The sequence below is a fragment of the Vulpes lagopus genome, chromosome 11 (genome assembly GCF_018345385.1).
Source record: "Vulpes lagopus strain Blue_001 chromosome 11, ASM1834538v1, whole genome shotgun sequence".
Lineage (NCBI taxonomy): Eukaryota > Metazoa > Chordata > Mammalia > Carnivora > Canidae > Vulpes > Vulpes lagopus.
The window spans coordinates 62,002,440-62,024,149 of record NC_054834.1 but is presented as its reverse complement, the minus strand read 5'-3'; the positions used below and the strand labels follow the sequence as shown (position 1 = coordinate 62,024,149).

General features: G+C 39.0%; 1 protein-coding gene across 2 annotated transcripts in view; it reads right to left on the bottom strand.

Moving 5' to 3' along the window:
* Window positions 1-21,710, bottom strand: part of LPXN (leupaxin) — a 37,833-nt gene that overhangs the window by 9,358 nt on the left and 6,765 nt on the right. Inside the window, exons 3-7 of one of the 2 annotated variants that reach the window (XM_041773174.1) lie at window positions 17,376-17,422; window positions 8,981-9,080; window positions 5,944-6,111; window positions 4,870-5,043; window positions 4,700-4,781 (exon numbers count right to left, since the gene is read on the bottom strand). In XM_041773174.1, coding sequence (XP_041629108.1) covers window positions 4,700-4,781; window positions 4,870-5,043; window positions 5,944-6,111; window positions 8,981-9,080; window positions 17,376-17,422 — 571 coding nt within the window. The remainder of the gene's footprint in view (window positions 1-4,699; window positions 4,782-4,869; window positions 5,044-5,943; window positions 6,112-8,980; window positions 9,081-17,375; window positions 17,423-21,710) is intronic. The other variant, XM_041773175.1, reaches the window with a different exon arrangement.

Here is a 21,710-nt window from a genome sequence, read left to right as displayed (position 1 = left end):
AATGAACAATTTAAAAAGAAAGACGCAAGCACTGAGGACCTGGTCCCTAGGGGAGGATGCGAAGGCCTGAAATGCTTAGAAACTTGAGCCTTAAAGAAGAATTTTCTGAACTGAAACAAAAATGCAGATGAATTTAATTTCCCAGAAGGCTCAGTGGTTAAGCTCTCATTATAGAAACTCTGTGTATGACTATGTGATTTGGGGTGAGGCCAGGTGCCACCTAATTAAAGGACCAACCATATGGCAGGAGACCCATTTACAGAAAGCAAAGGATAAAAAACAAAAATATAATCTAGGAAGAGCTTTTGCTTAATAAACAGCATTCTTTTGTCAGGTGTCTCAATAAATGTTTTAAGCGTGGCCTGATGAGGACATGAAGTCATAAATGACCCAATCTGCCCTATTTTAAGGAGGGCTGAAGTCATCAATAATGAGTATTAGCTACCTTCATGGTGCTTTCTGGTCATCCTATGGATAGGATAACTTCTTTTGTATCTAACTTACATGTCTTCTGGAAATATGTCTGTATTCTATTGCTCTGGTCTCAGGCAACTTCCACATCATAATCATCTGTGGGCAGTATTCACTAGCTGACTGTTCTACTCAACTAACTCTCATGCTTCTTTGGCTACCAGTACTATATAAATTTACCGTGACACACTTTAATATGATTTAGATTAAATCTCAATAAAAAATCCTGCTTAACTAAAGTACAATCTGGAAATGAAATACCTAATGATTTGTGAAAAGCACTGACCAAGCTTCACTGAACAAGCAAATCACTACAAAGTACTTTGCTGGTGGATTATGTCAGTGCTACTATATCTGGGTCTATTGTCAAATAAAGTGTACCCTGTGGGTGCCAAGAAAGTAAAGAGATCTAACAGCAGAAGAAGAACTGAGTCTCTGTCGGGGGGCAGTGGTGATGATGTAGAAACAACCTACAGAACTTGCAGAAATGGGACCTGAATTTCAGTTCCAACTCTGACTTTCTAGCCATGTAACTTTAAGAAAATTATGTTACCTCCCTGAGGCTCAGTGTTTCCATCTATAACCAAGAAAATGTGGGATAAAAATACCCTCACAAGACTGTGGTGGGGATTAAGTGAATAATAGCTAGGAATATGCATAATAACATGCCTGACATTTAGATGAGTCTCTGTGCTGGTGAAGGGCAGGATACATGGGATTATTTCCACTCCCTCTTGAAATACCGCCAACACGACAGTTAAAGAATTATTTAAAATAGAAGCACCCATAAGGAATAAAAGAAAAGGAGAGGAGATGCCATAGATGAGATATCAATAAAATCTTCCAAAATTGTAAGTAGGTCTAAGAGTGGCGACTAGCTTGGCAAACAAGAAAACCAAAGCCTGCATTTCTCCAGAAGGGAGGTGCAAGACAACTCAAGCAGGGGAGAACCATAGCATCAGAGGGGCTCAGGAAGTGAATGTACAAGATGGTCTTCAAGGTTGGAAACAAGACTGGCTGAAAGTCTGGACAGCCGTTAGATGATCAGATCCCCTCCTGCCATAAGATGCAGTGATTAATTCTAGAAATATCAAACCAGAGAGTCTCAGGCACTAAAAGACCTAAAATATTAATAGTCAGGGGCCTCCCAGCAAAATGGCTAGAGCATGCTACTTGAGTACCATACAGTTGAGTCCACCAGTATATACCTACATATACCTGCTTATACCTACAACACTTCCATTTCACATTTTAGCGTTTCATTCTTAAATAGGAAAACAGGCAACCAAAGATTGGCAGCAGCTGGCAAAGACTAACGTAACAAGGTGTAAGGAACAGGATGTAACATGTCAAATTTCAAACTGAGCTTTAAGACACCCCTCAAAGTAGATAGCCACAAACTGTTTACATGATTAATGAACTCCTCACTCAATCTAAGGAAATAAAACAGGAAGAGAGAAAGGAAAATTGAGTGAGGGATTTCTTTGGAGAAAGCTCTGGGTGCTTCACCCCCAAGAGGGATGAGGTATGGTATGGTTCCAGCTAATCTCAAGTCAAGAGAGGGATTCACTGGGGCCACTCAGAGTGCTGGATATGTGTCCCTAGCCATCAGTGGGATATAGTTGATGGTATTTGACTCACCTCTGGAGAAAGTCCCTGTGTGAGTCTGGCTGAACAGAGAGACACAGCTGTTAAGTGACTACAATCCCACTGAGTACAAGAAAAAGGTGCCACTTTCCCATGGTCTGTAAATGAAGCCGTGAGCGAGAGAGATACCCCAAAACACTGTAATCACTTCTGAGAGATCACCAGGAGGGAACAACGAAAACTCTGCAAAACTGATCTGTGTGGAATGTGTCCTTAAACGTGCCCAGCAGAAAATAGCTATAGCTAAGACAAGTGAAGGGTAATTGAGACTTTGAAGTTGGACCTGTATTGAATCCACAAAAGCATCCAAGAAGAAAAAAAAAAAAAGTTAAACATCTGCCAGGTCCAGAGAGCAAGACACAAATTTATGACGGTACTAGGCAGGTCAGGACCTTTGTGCCCTACAGGCTCACCTTCCTCCTCCCCTGTCTCAAGGGGTCAAATATCAAGATGAGCAACAAGGTAAGGGTGGTGGATGCTAAAGGCAGGAAAGGACATATAGATAGTCTCCAGCTACATAAAAGGCCCAACCGGCGGAGCATGGTAGTCACTTCATCTTTTATTTATTTATCTATTTGTTAAGTGGTGGTCACCAAATAAGTCGGATACTTTAGCTATTACACAGACGGAATTACCCAAGGACTTAGTTTTGTGTTTTGTGTCTGAAACTGATTTTCTATTTAGGATTGTTTATGAGAGTCATCGGAAAAGACATGGCACTGCCCAAGTTTTTATTTAGGAGAGAGGTAAATAGTTTCCCAACTGGGTTAATTCAAAAAGGACAGGAAAAAAACAAACAAAATGAAGAAGCTTTCTGATTCCAGGCGTGAGTCATACTTGTTCTGAACAAACATAAAAAGAAGTCAGAAGAAAAAAAAATCAAGGTAATTTAGAAGAAAGAAGGGAAAAAAAAAAAACTTCCAAAGAGAGAAAAACAGATTGCACAGAAAGGATAAGGAATAAGAACAAAATCCTAAAACCTTCTCAAGCATAGAAGCTAAAAGACAGTGGAGCATAGAAGCTAAAAGACAGTGAAGCAATGTCTTCAGAATTACAGGAGAAAATGGTTTCTTTTGCCTAGAATTCTATGGCCAGGCAACTTAAGGTAGACAACAGAATAACAATATTTTCAGATATTCAAGGTCTCAAAAGTATTACCTCCTATTCATTCTTTCCTAGGAGCTGTTCCATCCAAATAAAGGTAGTACCATGTATTAAAAAACTCGGGCATCCAGGAAACAAGGGTCCAAAGGAAAAAGGCAATCAAGCAGTAAAAGGAATTCCCACGAGAATGGCCCAGAATAAATGCTTCACAGCAGCCCTGAGGAGAAACCATTTCGGGCCGGGGCAGGAGGATGGAAGTCTCCTGGACGGATGTCTCCAAGACAAAACAAGTGGGACTGACCTACTACCAGATGTGGCTGACCTTTTGAGAATGATTTCACAGTTCTGTCAAATAAATTACAGCTAGGTACGATGAAAATTAAGCTAGTGAAAAAAGAAATCTAAATGCTAACTTCAGGACAAAATTTATATGAAAAGAATACCATGAGAGGAATACTAATTTTTACTGGTCTCCATGTGCCAGGCACTGTTCTAGATACTGCTGCTGTACCCTAAAATCCTCATAATTACCCTGTAAGGTAACATTACAGGGTAGGAATTATTACTGCACCCATTTCACCCATGAGGAAAGCAATGTACGGAGGGGTTAAATGATTTGAATGATATCAGATAGCTAATAAATACCTCAGCCCAGACTTGAACCATGTAGCCTAAACTCTAAAATCTGTGCTCTATTGTAACCGTAGTTTGCCACAAGGCTCAACAATGAACAATATTTTCATGGTTGTCAATCTTTACACATTGACACTAGTTTGACCTATAATTATGACCTGATTATACATATATATTGAGAGAATAGGGGGGAGGAAGTATGTTGGGGTAAGGTGGGGTAGTAAATCCTCATCTTTTCTGATAGAAAGTTAATACATGAATGAAAAAAAAAAAGAAAGTTAATACATAATGGTTAAAATTAGAAGAAAAAAAAGGTCAATCTATAGTAATATAAGTATATTCCTTAAAATACACAATAGCAGAAGGAAAAGCTGAAAACATTTGGAGAGGATAACTGGATTTGGGGGTAGAGAAAGGAAAAGCAAAGGACTGACCCTTTTCAGTATTACCCTTAACATAATATTTGACCTTTTAAACTATGCAATTATATTTCCTTAAGAAACCAATTTAAACAAAATTTATAAATATTAGGGAAAGGTAAGGAGAGATGGCATCTAGTACTGAGATGGGCACTTGGCTGCTAGTGGCAGGAGCCAGGGGGATCCCTAGGTGGCTCAGTGGTTTAGTGCCTGCCTTCGGCCCAGGGCATGGTCTAGGGATCCAGTCCCACATCAGGGTCCCTGCATGGAGCCTGCTTCTCTCTCTGCCTCTCTCTCCCTCTGTGTCTCTCATGAATAAATAAATTAAAAGAAAAGAAAAGAAAAAAAAAAAAAAAGGAGCCAGGAACACCACAGCAGACCAAGGAAAAGTGCTGCTGGTCCTCTTCTAATGACCCAGGACATACCTTCTGCACCAAACACCTCTCCGCAGTGAGAGCAGAAGAAGTGCTCTGGGTGCCAGGTTTGGTTCATTGCCGTCAGCACTCTCTGGAAAAGGAACACACATGAAGATATTAGGAAACCGCCAAACTATCCACCAGGACCACCATGCTAAAGCAGGGAGGGGGGTACTTACATCCAGGATGGGGGCAGCGCAGTAAGCACAGCGTGGGGAAAAGAGATGGTGGTAGTCCTTGGAGCAGTAGGCCAAGCCACTCCGCTCAAAGAAGGGACTGGAGCCAATCTCCTCTTTGCAGTGAGTGCACACAAAGTGCTCTGGATGCCAGGCTCGCCCTAGAGCATGGATCACCTGCGGAGGAAACAAAGTATGGCCTGCCACTGCGGTTGGCTGCTGGAGGGCCTATAGGTTGCACAGTTCCGGGCAGCATTTTGCACACTACATTCCATGTGAGCAGTGCCCCCTGGAGTTACACAACTCAGAGGCCTGGCCCCAGGTCCCACCTAGGTGGTCTGTCGTATGCGCTCTGCAGGTAGTGAAAGGGTGCCCAGTTTCCTGACGAATCGTGCTGATGAAGTCTGTAAATGTTCATCAGCAAGATACTGCCCTGGAGGGTGGGGAACCAAAATGGAACCCAGTTGTGACAGACAGGGATAACTAGAGTCTAGCCTGGAAGGGATCCCTGGAAGATGAAAAGGCATAAATGACAGTTTGTATTCCTCTGGTCTCAACACCTCATCTCATGCCCCATGCAGGGCCAGAGCTAGGGGCCTTTTCTTGTGGTTTTGGTGAAGGATGATGCAGAGCAGGAGTTGTGGCCATGGTTGGAGCCAAGTCAGCTGACCGGGAATATTGGGATAGACGGGGCATGGCAAAGCACCCACTCCCAGGTCCAGCAGTCCAGAAAAGTGGTTAAGAGTCACATTCAGGTGTCAGGCTCTCCCAGGCTCAAATCTTCCCTCTACCTCTTTCTAGACCTGGGACGTGGCAGTTAACAGCCCAGAGCCCTTGGTTCCCTGGTCTTTACCAAGGAACAATAACAGAGTCTCCCTTGAAAAGATCATGAGACCATTAAATGAGGGATACTTGCAAGCCCTTAGCTCAGGGCCTAGAGCATGGTAAGGGATGAGTGATCATTAACTATTACTAAAACATCTTAGGAGAGAAGGCCACAGAGTAATCCTTGGTGGGACAGAGACAGACATACACACAGACAGTTGGCTACAGGACCAACATCTCAGCCCATCCCACCTTTCCAGCAATTGGTTTCTGACAGGAAGCACAGTGGCCCTTGGGCACTGCAGCAACTCCGAGGTCCTGCAGATCCTGCTCCAAACCCCCCAGCATTGAGTCCAGGGAGGCCTTGGGATCCTGCTTGTTTGCTATGTGTTTCTTGCTTGCATCTTCTTTCATTGCAACCTGGCACCAGGGAAAGAACCATGAAAAAAAACAGTCTTGTGTATATTTCCCCTCACTGTCATCTTCTACACAACCTCACAAGCTCACCTTGACTGACCAATGCTTTTTTCTGTACCTGACCTCTCTCCAAGGCACTGGAAGAGTCCAACGTTGGAACACCAATAAAAATGCTTTCATCTCCCTTTTATCCTAAATTCCTCAGGCCAGATAAGATATGAGTAATCTTCCTCCATTTGTAAATCTTTTCTGACCATGAGAAATTGAGTGTATGAGGATATTATCTTTTCTCACTTCTACAATGACCACAAGTCAACAATGAACCCTATCTTCTTTTTACCCATTTATTTTGCAATGTTTATTGAGCACCTAATTTGTGCCAGTCACAGCCCTAGGGTCTTGGTACAGAGCAATGTACATGATGATCAAGAGTCTGCTGTCTTGGAGTTTACTTTCTCTGGATGACAGACAATGAAGGATTAAATAAATATATGATGTAATGTCAGGTAGAGATAAGACATAAGTTACATATCAAGATAGAAGTGACAGAGGGTGGGGCAGTGAGAGAGAACTGATTTGGATGAGGGTGATCAGAGAAGGCCCTCTAAGGAAGGGGCATTTGCACAGATATTTCATGATGGGTCCAGGAATACTGGGAAAAGCATTCCCAGTGGGAATGAAGGCCCAGAGGAAGGGAACAGTTTGTTATGGTAGGAGAAAAGTCAGAAAGGTTGGGGGTGAGGGGGTATTGCAGGAGCAGAGGGAGTGAGAGTACACATGGCAGGAGAACACTATGGAGAGAGAGGCAATGATCCCAGGGGGCCCTCATGGTAAAGTCAGATTTTATTCCAAGGGTTATGGAGACTCTGGAGGAGTTTAAGGATGGGAACGAAAGAATCTGATCCATTAGACCCCTGTGGTAGCTGAGTGAGGAATTGAGCGTAGGCAAGCAAGAGTGGCATCAGAGGCACTAGTTAGGAGGGAGGTCATTGTTAACAGGTTAAACCAGAAATAATAACTTGGTCCAGTGTTAGGGGAGAAGGCGGTAGAAGCTGTCAGATAATACTTGCTGATGGATTGGATTTAAGTAAACCCCCAAAACAGTTATCAAAATCCATTCAAAGGAAAAGCCTCAAATTACAAAAAAAAGATGCCCTGCTTGTCCTTCATCACGTCATGTCCTGATTCTGTCTCTCTCAACTCCTTTCTTATTGGGGTACTACTATTGACCTAATACTTCCTGATCAGGAAACAGGTGCTCACGATGTCCTCCACGGCATCATATTTGCACGCACTAGACAGACATTCAGAGTCTCCCCTCCGCTGCCCTCACTTTACCTTTCCAATCTCATCTTTCATTCCTCTCTAAAAGCCTCCATTGTTTGAGGCCAGCCAGGCTCCCTGCAGTCTCCAGAATGTGATTTGTTACTGTCTGCCTTCAGGCCTCCACGTATCCTATTTTTACTGCCGGGAACAACCTCACATTATCTCACTCATCCAAAAATGCTCATTTCCCTTCAAGAAACTTATCAACTGACAGATTTCCTTCCTCCTCTATTATATAACATTACTTAATGTTGAAGAGATTAGTGTTCAAAAGGTTAATGTCTGGAAAGCCCAAAAGGGTTGTCAATATTAAGGAGGTAAAAACAGTTTTATATGTATACACACATCTACCTATACACACACTATATCTATCTATATCTACATCTATTTACTTATATACTCCAGCATATTTCTGAATGAATATGTAAGAAACGGGTAGAACTGGATGGCTGGGCACAGGGTTGACAGGGAAATAGCTCACTGCAAACTTTTGTACTTTTGATTTTTGCACGATGTGAATGTATGGCCCATTCAAAAAATAAACAGATATTTTTGAAAATGTAAATAAACCACGACATATGCTAAATCAGTTAGGAAACACAATTAAAACTCCTAATATAGATTTTTCCCCAGTATTTTCAGATAGACATTACAAGGAGAAATACACCCAGTTTTATTGCAGGCATTAAAGAAAAATTTGTTTCTGAGGTTCATTCATTTGTTCCCCTGATGAGTCAGGAACTGTGCAGGCATTGGGAGTCCAAAGGTGAGCCACAAAGATAAGGTCCCTGACCTCCCCAGTCACACACCTTTTTATAGACTGCCTTGTAATGATTTCAGAGCCACTCATGTGTGCATATCAAATCCTCCGATCAATTTACAGTGGTTGAAGTCTCCACCTTAAGAATTCTAGACTAGTTCCCTTAATAAATTATTAAGCCCACTTCTCTGATTTCCATCCCCTGCCAGGCCACGTGAGCTCACCACCCATGCTCTCCAGGCTAGAACAAGGAGGCGGGTCTTATCTCAGTATGGGGCTTAGGACTCCCCGTCCTCCCTACTTTCAACGCCATGTTCTGATCGTCCTGGCTCTGCCTCACTTTGCCTTCTTCTGCCTGACTCAGGCAGGTCTCTAATGGTCCTGCCACATTTCATCACACATTAGAAGCCTGCGCCCTCACAGCTCATGCCAACTGGAAGGGCTTCTTCTTTTATCTCTTTATGTCCAAACCCTTTCCATTCTTCAGAGTCCATCCCACATCCCATCTCCACATTCCTAATGTTTGCTGCACATATTTTGATAAACCATCTGTTTTAGTCTCTGGATGTTACACAGGCTTCTGCTTCATTTTACGAAGCACATTCTATACTCCTTGAGATCAGAGCCTGCATCGTATTATCTCTTGTGTCCAGATAACACATAACACAAAGTTGAGCTCATCCACTGAATTAAATTTAGTCTGAGAAAAACGAATGACAACCAAGAGTTCTAAAAGCAGATGGCAGAGCTGAGCTCCAAGGAGACACACCCAGGAACTGTGCTCACCTGGGTCTGCATCTCACACAGGTGGGCCATGAGCTCATCCAGCTGAGCAGCTGCTGATGTTTTAGGAGGATGTGGTGTTTTCTTTGGCTCTTGGACTTCACTACAGGGAGAAAAAGAATCCTAACACATCAAAACTCAGATAAATGTTCAGTCACACATAAAATACCAGAAAAAGCAGTTTTGACTATTAACCCCTTAGATGTGAGTAAAAACTAGAGAAAGAGAGTATTTAAAAATCAGTAGTGGACTAAAAATCTGAACAAGGTCTTCCGGTCTTTTGTCTCTATGACTTGGTTCTGGTCATCTCAAAAACTGACCATTGTTCTCAAGTGCATGAAGAAAGGTGCTGGATGGGTAGCTGGCAAGACAGTCTCCCCCAACAGCCAGGTGCAAAGCAGCTTCTAAAAAAGCCTTTGAGGGGCACCTGGGTGGTTCAGTTGGTTGAGTGTCTGCCTTCAGCTTAGGTCATGATCCCATGATCCCTGGGATCAAGCCCCACATCAGGGTCCCTGCTCCTCCCTCTCTCTGCCTGCCCCTCCCCCTGCTTGTGCTAGCTCTCTCTCTCTCTCTCTCTCTCTCTCTCTCTCTCTGTCAAATAAACAAAATCTTAATAAAGAAAGACCTTTAAGACAATGGCCAAATATACATTTTTTAATTTTCAAAGCGTTCTGTTTAAATTATAAAATATTACACCTTCTCTCACTATCAGGGAAAGATAAAAACCAAGTAAGAATAAAGAGCAAGCATCAGCCAACTAAGGTCCACAGGCCAAATGTGGCCATAGCCATTCACTGACATACTGCTACTTTCTTACAGAGTTGGATGGTTTCAGCAGAGACCCTGTGGTCTGCAAAGCCTAAAATATTTACTGTCTGTTCTTTATAGGAAAAGACCACTGACAGAGTTTAGACAATGTACATGGTGTCGGTTTTACATTCACATAATTGTGAATACACTGATGAATAAAAGTTGGGCCCAAAAAAACAGAATACAGAGTCTATTCAAACACTTGCTCAATTGTTAGTAAATAAACTGCACGAGAGCACAGAATAAAGCTCAATAAATTCTAAGAAGTAAATCCTACAGATCATATTCTTCTATTGCTTTAATAAAAGTACAAATTAATCATATGAAATCTACCTGCTGAAGAAAAAATAAAGCACTTCCAAATAATTCTTGTGATGGAGAAAAAATATAAACTGAATTTTCAACCATTTAGAAATAGCAATGAAAGCACATATACACACACATACCCTTCAGAGTGAAAAGCAGTAGGTTATTAAAGGGAGAAAATAATAAATGGACTCAAGTGCGTATTGAAAAATAAGATACTAGACACAAATAAACAAAACAGCCAACTTAAAAATCTCAAAAAAAAAAATACCCTAAAGTAATTAAACAGAAGGACTAAAAGCATAAATTATTGAACAGAAAACAAATAGAAACTGATTTTTTGGGATGCATTGTGTAAATTTCAAGGATATAGAAAATGTGGAAAATCACCAAATAAGTTCTATAAATATCACAGAAACACAATACTATAATCAGACAAAGAGAGAACAGTGTATGTGTGTACGTGTGTGGGTGTGAAGGGGGAAGAAGGAAGTATAATAAAAACAGCAGAAATATGTTTTAAAAACATCCTGGCTACATAGTGTTATGCCAGTCTTTAAAGCACAGTTCAGCATTAGGAAAAGGATTACTATAATTCATTATACTGAAGAATAGAGAAAAAGCTTTAAAAACATATTGATAGGTCCTAAAAAGCAGTAGGAAACAAACTGCACCACCATTCCTGTTATTGAAGATCAAGGAAAAGAAGTTTCATAACCTGATAAAATATAAGAAACCTATAATGAATCTCATATTTAATGGTCAAGTACTAAACACATTTCTGATTAAAAGAAAAGCTCTGTGTTCAGCAGGAAGTCTGCTTAAGCTTCTCTCCTTATCCCTTTGCCCCTCCCCTCCATCTAAAATAAGATAAATACAATCTTAAATAAAAGAGAGCAGAGGAGGACAAGGATCCTACTATCATTGCTGGTCTGCAATATTACTGCAGACTGCATTATAGAATGCATTTAAAAATAAAAATAAGAGATTTATATACTAGAAAAAGACAAAGCATTCTCATTTCTATTTTCTCTTTTAAATAGATGGTATGATCACTTACCTGGAAAATGTAAGATAAATGATTGGATAATTATTAGAAGGTATAGAAAATATCAGGATGGCTATCAGATACAAGAATAAAACAAAGGGTTGCCTGGCTGTTCCAGTGGGTAGAGCAAGACACTCTTCTTTATTTATTTATTTATTTATTTATTTATTTATTTATTTATTATTTATTTATTTATTTATTTATTTATTTATTTATTTTTAAGAAAGAGCATGTGCAGGAGCATGAGCTTGGGCAGGGGTATGGGAGGAGCAGGGGTGGGAAGAGAGCGGGAGGCACAGAGGGAGAGAGAATCTTAAGCAGGCTCCACACTCAGCCTGGAGCCATATGCAGGTCTGAGATCATGACCTGAGCCAAATCCAGAGCCAGACACTTAACCAACTGAGCCACCCAGGGGCCCCTGAGCATGTGACTCTTGATCTTGGGATTGTGAGTTCAAGCCCCACACTGAGCACAGAGCCTACTTAAAATTTTAGAATTAATTCATTAATTTTTAAAAATTTAAAAAGAATAAAATGAAATAATATCTTTCCTATATACCAGTAATAGCCAATTCAAAAATCCACTGGGAAAAAGGAACATATTCAAACTACCAACCAAAAAATGATAAAATATTAAAGAATAATTCTAACAAGAAATGTTAAGACTTCTATGAAGAAAAACCCACCAGCAGACATACAAGACACACATAAATGATGATGCATAATATGGCATCAGTTTCTCTCATTAAACCATAAATTCAATGTAATTCATATAGAAATACTAATAGAATTATTCAAGTTTATTAATAAGCTGATGCTAAAATTCATGGGCTAGAACACTCAAGATAATTTGGGTGGGAAAAAAAAGAGATGAAGAGGGAAGACCTGTCTCAATGGATGTGCTCTCGTATAAAGTGACAATAAAATTTGTGTGATGTTGGTAAAGAAACAAATAGATCAAAGGAATGGAACAGAGAGAAAGCCTAGAAACAGACTCCTGAACCATGAGAATTTTGCATATGCTAAATGTGGCATTTCAAATAATCAGAAACAGACTATTAGAAACAAAATGCATCACAACCCATTTGAAACACAATAAATTTATATCTTTAACAAACTCTACACATGAATAAGTTTTAAATGAATCAAAGAAATATGTTTAAGCATAGAAGTACTAGAAGAAAATGGAGGACATTTTTTTATAATTTGGGGTGATGAAGACTTTCCTAGGAAAGGCATAAAACTAACGTGAAGGCAAAAAAGAAAATGTATCAATAACCTCAAAAAAATTTAAACATACATATATATTTAAAACATAAATAACATCCAAATATTAAAGTCTACATATCAATAAAGCAAGCTAATAGAAACATGCTCTAAGGATTAAAAGAAAAAAAGTAAAAAAGGTAAGTTTCAAAAAAAGAAATTTGAGTGTTTATCACTATATAAAAATATGCTCAAGCTCAATCTTTAATATGCAAATTAAATAGTGAGATACCAATTTTTACCCATTATTCAAAAATCTGAAAGACTGATAACAGGCAGTGTTGGCAACAAAAGTCAGGATTATCATACACACATACATTTACACATTTACATACATCATAGATAGCTATGTAAATTTATTAAATCCTTTGCAAGGCAGTATCTATCAATATTTCAAATGCATATATCTTTGGATTCAGCAATTTCATTTCCAGTTTCTATCCTACAAAAAAACTGGAGATACATATACAAAGGTATATATACAAGTATATTCCCTAAAACATAAAAAAGTACAGCCTTTATGAACAAATTAAAAATAAAATAAATGGACATATAATTAAATAAGTTGCAGATATATGCTACAGCATGCCATGCAGTTGCTAAAAAGAATGCAGACATAGATTTATGATGTACAAAGAAGATTTCTAAGATACATTGTTAACTTAAAAAAGCAAAGCCCACAACAATATGAAAACTATCCTTCCATTCACCTAAATTTGCAAGCACAGCTACGTAAGTATGAATTTGCACACACAAAAGTCTATAAGGAGACACATCTGACAGCAGTTAACCTATGGGGCTAGCAATTAGGAGATAGGAGGATACATTCTAAGGGAGGTGGTCTAACTTTTTACTCTGTATATTTCTGAGTTATTAAAGCTATTTTTACTATTAAAAGGGTAAATATAAAATTAATATAAGTAAAGAAAAATTTTAACTGCATAGAAATACAAAGAAAAAATTAAAATCACACACATGCTTCCTTTTAAGAAGCAATTAATCACTCTGGACCTGTTGGCTTGCTTATAACATTAGGCCCTTCTGATTGTGCCTAATTCCTAATTCTGGAAAATTAGAATGACTTTTTTTTCATGTTTTAAAGTGAACATTTTCCCATATATTTATCTATTTTCTTATTCAGCTTTGTCTTCATAGCTAGCGCTTGTTGCCCACCCTATGCCAGGCTCTCCATAAAGAGTTTTACACATGTTCTCTTTAAGTCCTTATAACAACCTTAAGGGCTAGGTATTGTCATCCCTCAAAAGAAAAAACTGAGACTTATAGAAGTAAAAAGCTTTGCTCTATGTAATATAACCAGTAAATAAGAGAGTTTGGGCCTACAGACTGCAAAGCCTATGTTCTCCAGCACCACACTAAACTATACTCCAAAATGACATTTAAAGACTATACAGCTTTCAAATGTAGAATGTACCATAATTAAACAATTCATCATTAGTCACATAGATTGTTCTGAATTTCATTGTTATAATACAGTAAACAAATATTTTCACCCATATTTGATTAATTCCATAGAGTAAATTTTAAGAAGAATCACTAAATTATATGGTAGCTGACTCTGGAGTAATATTTGTAATCAACACTAAACTTAGCTAACAACCCACCAAACTGACTCTGACACACCCTCTCTTATGCACACACACACACAAAGCCATAAATAAAATCAAATATTTTAAGTCTTCCACTAAATATATATTCAAAAAGGAAAACATAGATGTACTACTTTACTTACTTTTGTGTATTTACCAACCAGCAAAAAAGTAAAAGGAAGATTCCTTCCTCTCTTAAGGAAAAAAAGACTGTCATTTGGGTATAACATGTCCCACTACCAACTTACTTATGTTTGAGTATTTAACTATAAGAACAATATAGGAGGAAGTGGAGACCTTCCCCTCTGAAGAAAAAAAAATTTTTTTTGTCTTTTAGGTACAACATGGCCTCCTGCCAGGCATATATATATATATTTTTTTATCATTGTTTAATCTAGGAGCAAAAATGGTCAGGTATGCAAGTGTTTGATTTGGTCCTTAGAGGCTTCCAAGAAAGTGCAGGGAAGCTCTTCACAACACTTTTGGGTTTTTTTTTTTTTCCTAAGATTTTATTTGTTTATCCATAGAGACAGAGACACAGACAGAGGGAGGAGAGCCTGACGTGGGACTTGATCCCAGGATCACACCCTGGGCTGCAGGCAGCGCTAAACACACTGGGCCACCGGGACTGCCCACTCATAACACATTTGGATCACAATCCCTTAGTCATTGCTGCCACAGGTGTGTGTCTTTAAAAGTACAAAAGGCAACAGGACTGTCAGCACATTCTCTGCTCTGTTTCCCAGTGTAAAATAAATGTAGCTTCTTATATGGTTCTGTATAATTCTAAAAACCTGTCCATCTCACTGTTGGGGCATTCTTGTGCTTATTCAAAAAGATTCTTACTGATTTTTAGCACGACTCCTAGAGCAGTATGGAAAGAGAAACATTATTTTTGTGATACCTTAATAGTAACTGAGCCAATAATATAATATTCTAAATAAGAATGGAAAGGCCTTGAAGAGTTGGTGATTACATCACTACAGGAAGTGTTCCTAAAAAGAGAGGAACCTCAAAATCAGAGCCTCTTTGATTTGTCCCCTCACCTCTTGAAGATGGTCAAAGTGCTTTGCTATGTCACAAGCAACAGTTTAATTCATGTGTCAGAGACCTTAATTAACATACAAATACAAGAGATGTGTTTAAGAGAATATAGACTCTCACGGGACGGACTTCATGGTGCTGCAGTTTTCCCCTGTTCATTCCTCGGCAATGTTTTTATGAATTTTTTCTCCTTGTTCTTACCAAAATTATTTTTGTTCATGCACACATTTCTAAATTATTGTTCATATTGCTATCAATATACAACTACATTAGAAATGTTATCACTATACTCACTAGTACTGAACACAGTTTCAAGGTTGAGAGCAATGTTCAGTTCATTGAAGCAAGCCAGAGGAAATGGGGGAGGCAGAATATAGGAATCTAGTTTCTGAGTCTCAGGCTCTATCTATATCTACGAGCCTTATCGGCTCTGAGTTACACAAGCCACAGGGATTTGTATCAGTCTATTACATATTTACCAGGCCACCTGGATTTCCTATCAACGTCCCACACAGATTGGCATGGCAAGTAGCATTCAGTACTTGGGGAGGTGTATCAGTCAAGGCCCACTCAGGAAAATGCAAATATGCTGGGAGTAAGCAGAAGGAATTGAATCCAGAAATTTGATTACACAGGTGATGGCAGAACTAAAGAAACAAACAGAAGGTATTGAAGTAATTCAGAGATTAGCCACAGTAGGTAGGCATTAGGCCAAAGGGACAAAAAGAAAAGAAAAGGGGAGGGGGGGAGGGGGGAGAGGAAAAGAAAAAAGAAAAGAAAGAAAAGGAAGGGGAGGAGAAGAAAAGAAAGAAAAAAAAAGAAAAAAGACAAGAAAGGAAAAGAAAGAAAAGGCAAAGTTCTGAAAAGCCAGGGGCCAATGTGGATAGGCACAAACTGGAACCACAGCAGACCCGCCCTGCTCCAGCTGAAGCCATAAAGGAGGTGTGACTGCTGACCAGATGAGACTCTATGGAGAGAGACTAGGGCAGGAAATGTCCTGACTTGCCCTGCCTTTCGCCCTCCAGGCTCTGCCTGCATAGTACCTCCCATTGGTCAAAGCCAGCAAAAGCCAACTTATCCTGAGCCTGGAAAACCCAACTGACAGGGGTCAGCTCCCCTGGAACACAGAGCAGAGCAAGAAAAGAGAAAGAAATGGGTCTGATGGGAAAAAGATCAAAGACTGGCTTGCCACACTGGCATGCCATCAGTTGATCACAATGCCAGATATACAGGAAAATCGCTGTTGGTCATGCCGGTTTTTTATGTGCTAGGTTCCTGTATTCACTAATATTTCTCTTGAAGTCTTGGTTTCCTAGCTTTTAAAAACCAATATTTACTGAAAGCCTATGTGCACTAGGCACTGTTTTGTGGGTTTGCTTGTGGTTTTTGTTTGTTTTTTGTTTTTTTGTCTATCCAAGAAGGATAGACAGCGTGGTCTAGGGGACATCCCCCCAGGCACTCTGCTGGAACTGGAATAAACTGGCAATGATATTAATAAATTGGCCTTGCTCCCATCAAAGTAGAAAGTGTCATCAGGTGGGAAGTTATAAAAAGACTTCATGATAACACAGGTCCTTCACTTATTTGGTGTCATGTGTGAGCACTACTAGCTGCAATTCTAGAACCAAATAAGGTATGGTGTGGTACTCTTTACCAAGCATGAGCCTTCGCTATCCTGTTTCCCTTTTAATATGTTAAGCCTTTCAATTTGTTCCCCAGAAAGCTGTTTTTTTAAAAATTACCTGAAGAGAGAACAAGAAAAGCAGCCTTGGCCAGCAGAAATGCTTTAGTAAGTGGATCTGTTTCAATATGCAATGCTTTTAAAAGGAAATTCCCCACCAGCTAAATTAATCTTGAGCAGATATAGAAAGAAGAAATAGAGATTCATTAGAAGTATATATTTGTTAGTCTGCTGCAGAGTCTCTCTTGTCTTGGTTTGACCCTGATCCTAGCTCTGGTTTTGTTGGCATCTTGCTGAAATTTCACTAGGTGTTTCTCTTCCAAGAACTGGAGCATGCTATTTAGAGTAGCCCGGACAAAACACACGTGTGGTGACTCAAACTATTCACACTTTTTTTTTTCGGGTGCTGAAGGAAAGAACAGAGCCCACCAACCTGGATAACCCATCCAGAAGTCACATATCCCAAGAAACTGCCAAGTGAGTTCAGCAGAATTCCACCTCTGCTCAGACACTTATGGAAACAGGAGGAGGAAGAGTTCTAATAATGAATATATGCAAAAGCAAATTGTTGTCCAAACATGGACTGATAATCATTTCATAACTTCAATTTTTTAAAAGTATTTAATGGAAGACATACCTGTAGATATTGCACTCCTGGATATGTGTAGTATATACAAGCTGCACCTAAGACATGTGAGAGAAAAGAATGAATCCTGTTAGTAGAATGTCGGCACTAATCTACACCCAGAATTAGAGGATGTTTTTAGTTTCTAAATGGGACTGATAACTAGCATATCTCTGAGATCTTCTTGCACAAGATAGAGGAATACCAGCCATGCCACAGCAAAAGGCCACATTCTAAGTAGAGCAGTCAGCAATGTGAACAAATAATAGTGTCCCTCTCCCTGCCCTAAAAGCACTGACACAAAGAAGTTGATCGTACTCACATAGGAACCATAAAACAAACAAAATGAATCAGAACAAAGCCCGTTAGTTAGATAGGACGGTGTCTAGGGAAAGACTATAACATGACTAAATTTAACATACAAAATAATAATAATAATAATAATAATAATAATAATAATAATAAGTGTCTCCAAAGGGTAGTTGTTGACCAGCAACTGATTCAGTTATTGAACCAATATTTATTGACTGCCTGTCTGTGCCAGGGGGATGCAGCAGTCAAAAAACAAAACTAAATGAACATACAAAAATTGTCTACCCTGGTCTTTATATTGTGGTGGTGAGAAATAGGTAGTAAACAAATTAAGAACTCATCAGGGATGGGGGTGGGGGTGGAAGATGGGAAATGGGGTAGAGATGGCAATTAAAAATATATAGGTCCGGGAAGGACTCACTGAGAAGGGGGCACTTGAGTGAGGACTCGTAGAAGGTGAGGGAAGTAGCCAGATTATCAGGGGACCATGGTCCAGGTAGCCAGCACCCTGTGGAACAGAAAGGAGACCAGGGTAGCCTGCACAGTGGATTGGTAAGACTGGGATGGGAGTAAAAGGGACCAGAGCAAGTGGGTAGAGTGAACATAAAATTCATTGTTCAAAATGGGATGTTCTTGAAAGTGAACGAGGGAGGGTACTAAAAATAATGAATACTATATAATTTTTTAAATATGTATTTATTGACCAAAAATTTGCTTTTCTTGTACTAATGGACCTATAAGATAATTCTGTTGAAAACTTATTTTCAAAATAAAATTTTCTAGAATATATTTAAATGACATGCAGCTATAAACATTAATTTTTAAAGATTTATTTACTTATTTTAGAAACTGCATGCAGGGGAGGTGCAGAGGGAGGAGGAGAGAAAATCTCAAGCTGAATCCCCACTGAGCATAGAGTTTCTAATGTGGGGCCTGATCTCATGACCCTGAGATCATGACCTGAGCCAAAATCAAGAATCTATGCTTAATCTACTAAGCCACCAGGTGCCCCTAAACATTAATTAAAAAAAAAAAACCTTTTTATATTAATTATTTGAACATTTTTAAACAGCACAGTAAATAACTGCTCTTGATATAGATTCATATACTTTAATTGGTTACTTAGCCATTGTCTCTTATGCTATAATATGGAAATTTTTCAGAAAAAATGTCTTTTTTAATATGATTTTTATTATTTCCATATTTTTAAATAAAATTGCAAACCTCCACAGTGCTGCATTTTATGGTTAATATATTTTGAAGTTGTTGACACTTTTAACTGATGCTTCTCTGTAACCCATAATTTTTTTAATTGAGAAAATACTCCTACTCCTGCTGCTGCTGATCCTCTAAATTTAGGGCAAATTCTACTAAGTGGAGGATATTTTCAATTGTTTCTCATATTAAAACCTACAAATATTTCTGCCCCAATATTTTCACAGGTGCTGTATTTCTGCTCCATCTAGAGCACCTTTCTTCAACAATATTTTTACAAGATACGCTCTTAAGTTGTCTCTATTCGTGATTCTTTTTTAACATTTTGCCAAATGTAGATACTGCAAAATCATAGGCCTTCACAATTTCATCCTATTCTGGTGGAGAATATAAATTTATCCAATTAAAATTAGAAACTCCATCAAAGGCAAGATTTTTCCAAAGCACAATTTTCAAATTAGGTAATTAAGCCATTTGAGCTCTCATCTTTTAACTTGTTCAATTCCTCCCCAGCTTTTGTCAAGAGACATTTGAGCTCCTTCCTTTTTGCAAGCTTTGTTTTACATAATTGCAACTTGCTAAAAGCTTCAAAAGCCCAATTTTCATGCTACATTCACTGAATAATTTGATTAAATATTTCTGACTGATTTTGCACATAATGCAACCTATATTTAAGTTGCTTTACAAAGTGTCTTTTCAAAGTCTTGGGCATTTCTAAAATCTGATGGCTGACAGGCAAAACAGAGAAAAAGCAGATGCAACCATGCTGAAATGTTTCTGTATTCAACACCAGCTTCGGTCACAAGAGCTTTGTAGATGAGTTATATATATGTACTCTGATTATGTAAGAATATATTTGTAAATTTTGACATTTGCAGTTTCTATTTTGATTGGTGGAATCCTGGAGCTTGTTTAGATGCAGTCATGAATTTTGTGGACATCACAACCAATTCGAAGCACGTTTCTGCTTCCTAGATTTTTAAGTCTGTAAAGAACATTTTTTTGGCCATAATTCTGTGCCCAAACAAAATCTGTATTCATATTATCACCCAAAAACCCCCAAAACCTCCTCCAAATCCCTCACTTTGTCTTCAATGTTGAACTTTTTCAACTAAATTTACAATGGCATTTAATAATACCCAATGTTTCATTTTTGACAGAATGAATTTCCAAATGCTTTATTTCGATCCTTTCAGTTGGATGAAAAAAATGAAAGCTTTTGGAATTAACAAGTTTTCTAACTCAGGTGGCACAGGTGTAAAACTGGCATTATCTGCTGGTTTGCCAAAGGAGTCAATTCAATCGTCAAGTTTACTTTAGTTAAAAGTACAAGATACCTTGAAGCTGAAAATGAACAAAAACCAACGTAGGGGTGTCACTTGCTCCAGATGGAAAGGTGTACTTCACCATGACATGTGAACAGACTTCCTGTACATGCTAAATCATTGGGCACATGCTTCTTAAACCATTAACTTATGAAGGGGAGGCTGATGCTTCATAACCATAGTTGTGTCTTCCTGTCTTCTGAGGGGCAGTAACATATCCACTTGCCTCCATGGTTGCCAGGAAATGTTGGCAGGTATTTTGTGCAAATTACACATTCGTCATCAATTTCTTGAGAAAATTAAACATGTAATTTTGGATTTTGGATTTGGTTTTGTTTTGAGCCAATGTTGCTAAAAGCATCTACTACAAAAACAAAAGCATTGCCAAATAATAAAATAAATAGCGATAGCTTTACATATACAGTTAAGGACAAAACTGCTTTACCGAGAGCATTTAGGTTATACCACACTCAATGGCCACAATGCTTAGCCTCTTTTTCCTAAACATAATTTGTGGGACATCAAGCCAGAGTTTCCCATATTTTTTTCTGACTCTGAGGAGGCTCCATGCACCTCTTGAGCATGAGTGGTGGTATACCTAGTGGCCAGCTATGCGAAAAGCCTCAAAAATTTTCCTGCTGGGATCCCTGGGTGGCTCAGTGGTTTGGTGCCTGCCTTTGGCCCAGGGTGTGATCCTGGAGTCCCAGGATTGAGTCCCTCATCGGGCTCCCTTCATGGAGCCTGCTTCTCCCTCTGCCTGTGTCTCTGCCTGTGTGTGTGTGTGTGTGTGTGTGTGTGTGTGTGTGTGTGTGTGATGAATAAATAAAAACAATTTTTTTTCCTGCCACCACCCAAGATCAGAGTTGACTGTCCCTGACTGTGCTTAAGCTCTTAGTTTTAACAACCAGCACCCTGCATATTGTCCCTGAAAGGGTGCTTGCCAGTTAGAATCTCTCTGAACAGGATCAGGGAAAAAAGAAATGAGTTATCATTAGCCATCTTTTGGAGTTAGCCATAATAAAGTTAGAACTCTGTTCAGTGAATATATTTCACATGCTACTAGATGAGATGTTGGAAAAAAGCAAAAGAACCAAATGGAGGTCTATCAATTCATGCTGGTGTAAGTACTAACAAGAAAACTTCACAAAATATGGAAAATTTAGGGTAAATGGCAAATCCAATAATAGGATATTGAGAAAACAAGCAAAAACCCAGGACTCTTCCAAGTGAACCAAGATGTAGAGTCACCCCACTAAGGTCAGTGTAAAGAACGTGGCTTTTACTTCAAATGAAGATGGAAATTCACAGAGAGGGTTCTCAGTAGAGGAATAACATGATCCAAGTTTTACAGGATCACTCTGGCTGCTACTCTGAAAATAAAAGGCAGGGGAGAAGGGTAGCAAACCAACTCAGAGCCTTTGGCTATGATCCTGCATTGAAGAGAAAAGACAATAGCTTCCTATGAGAGAAATAAACGTGCATCCTTAAAAACCAT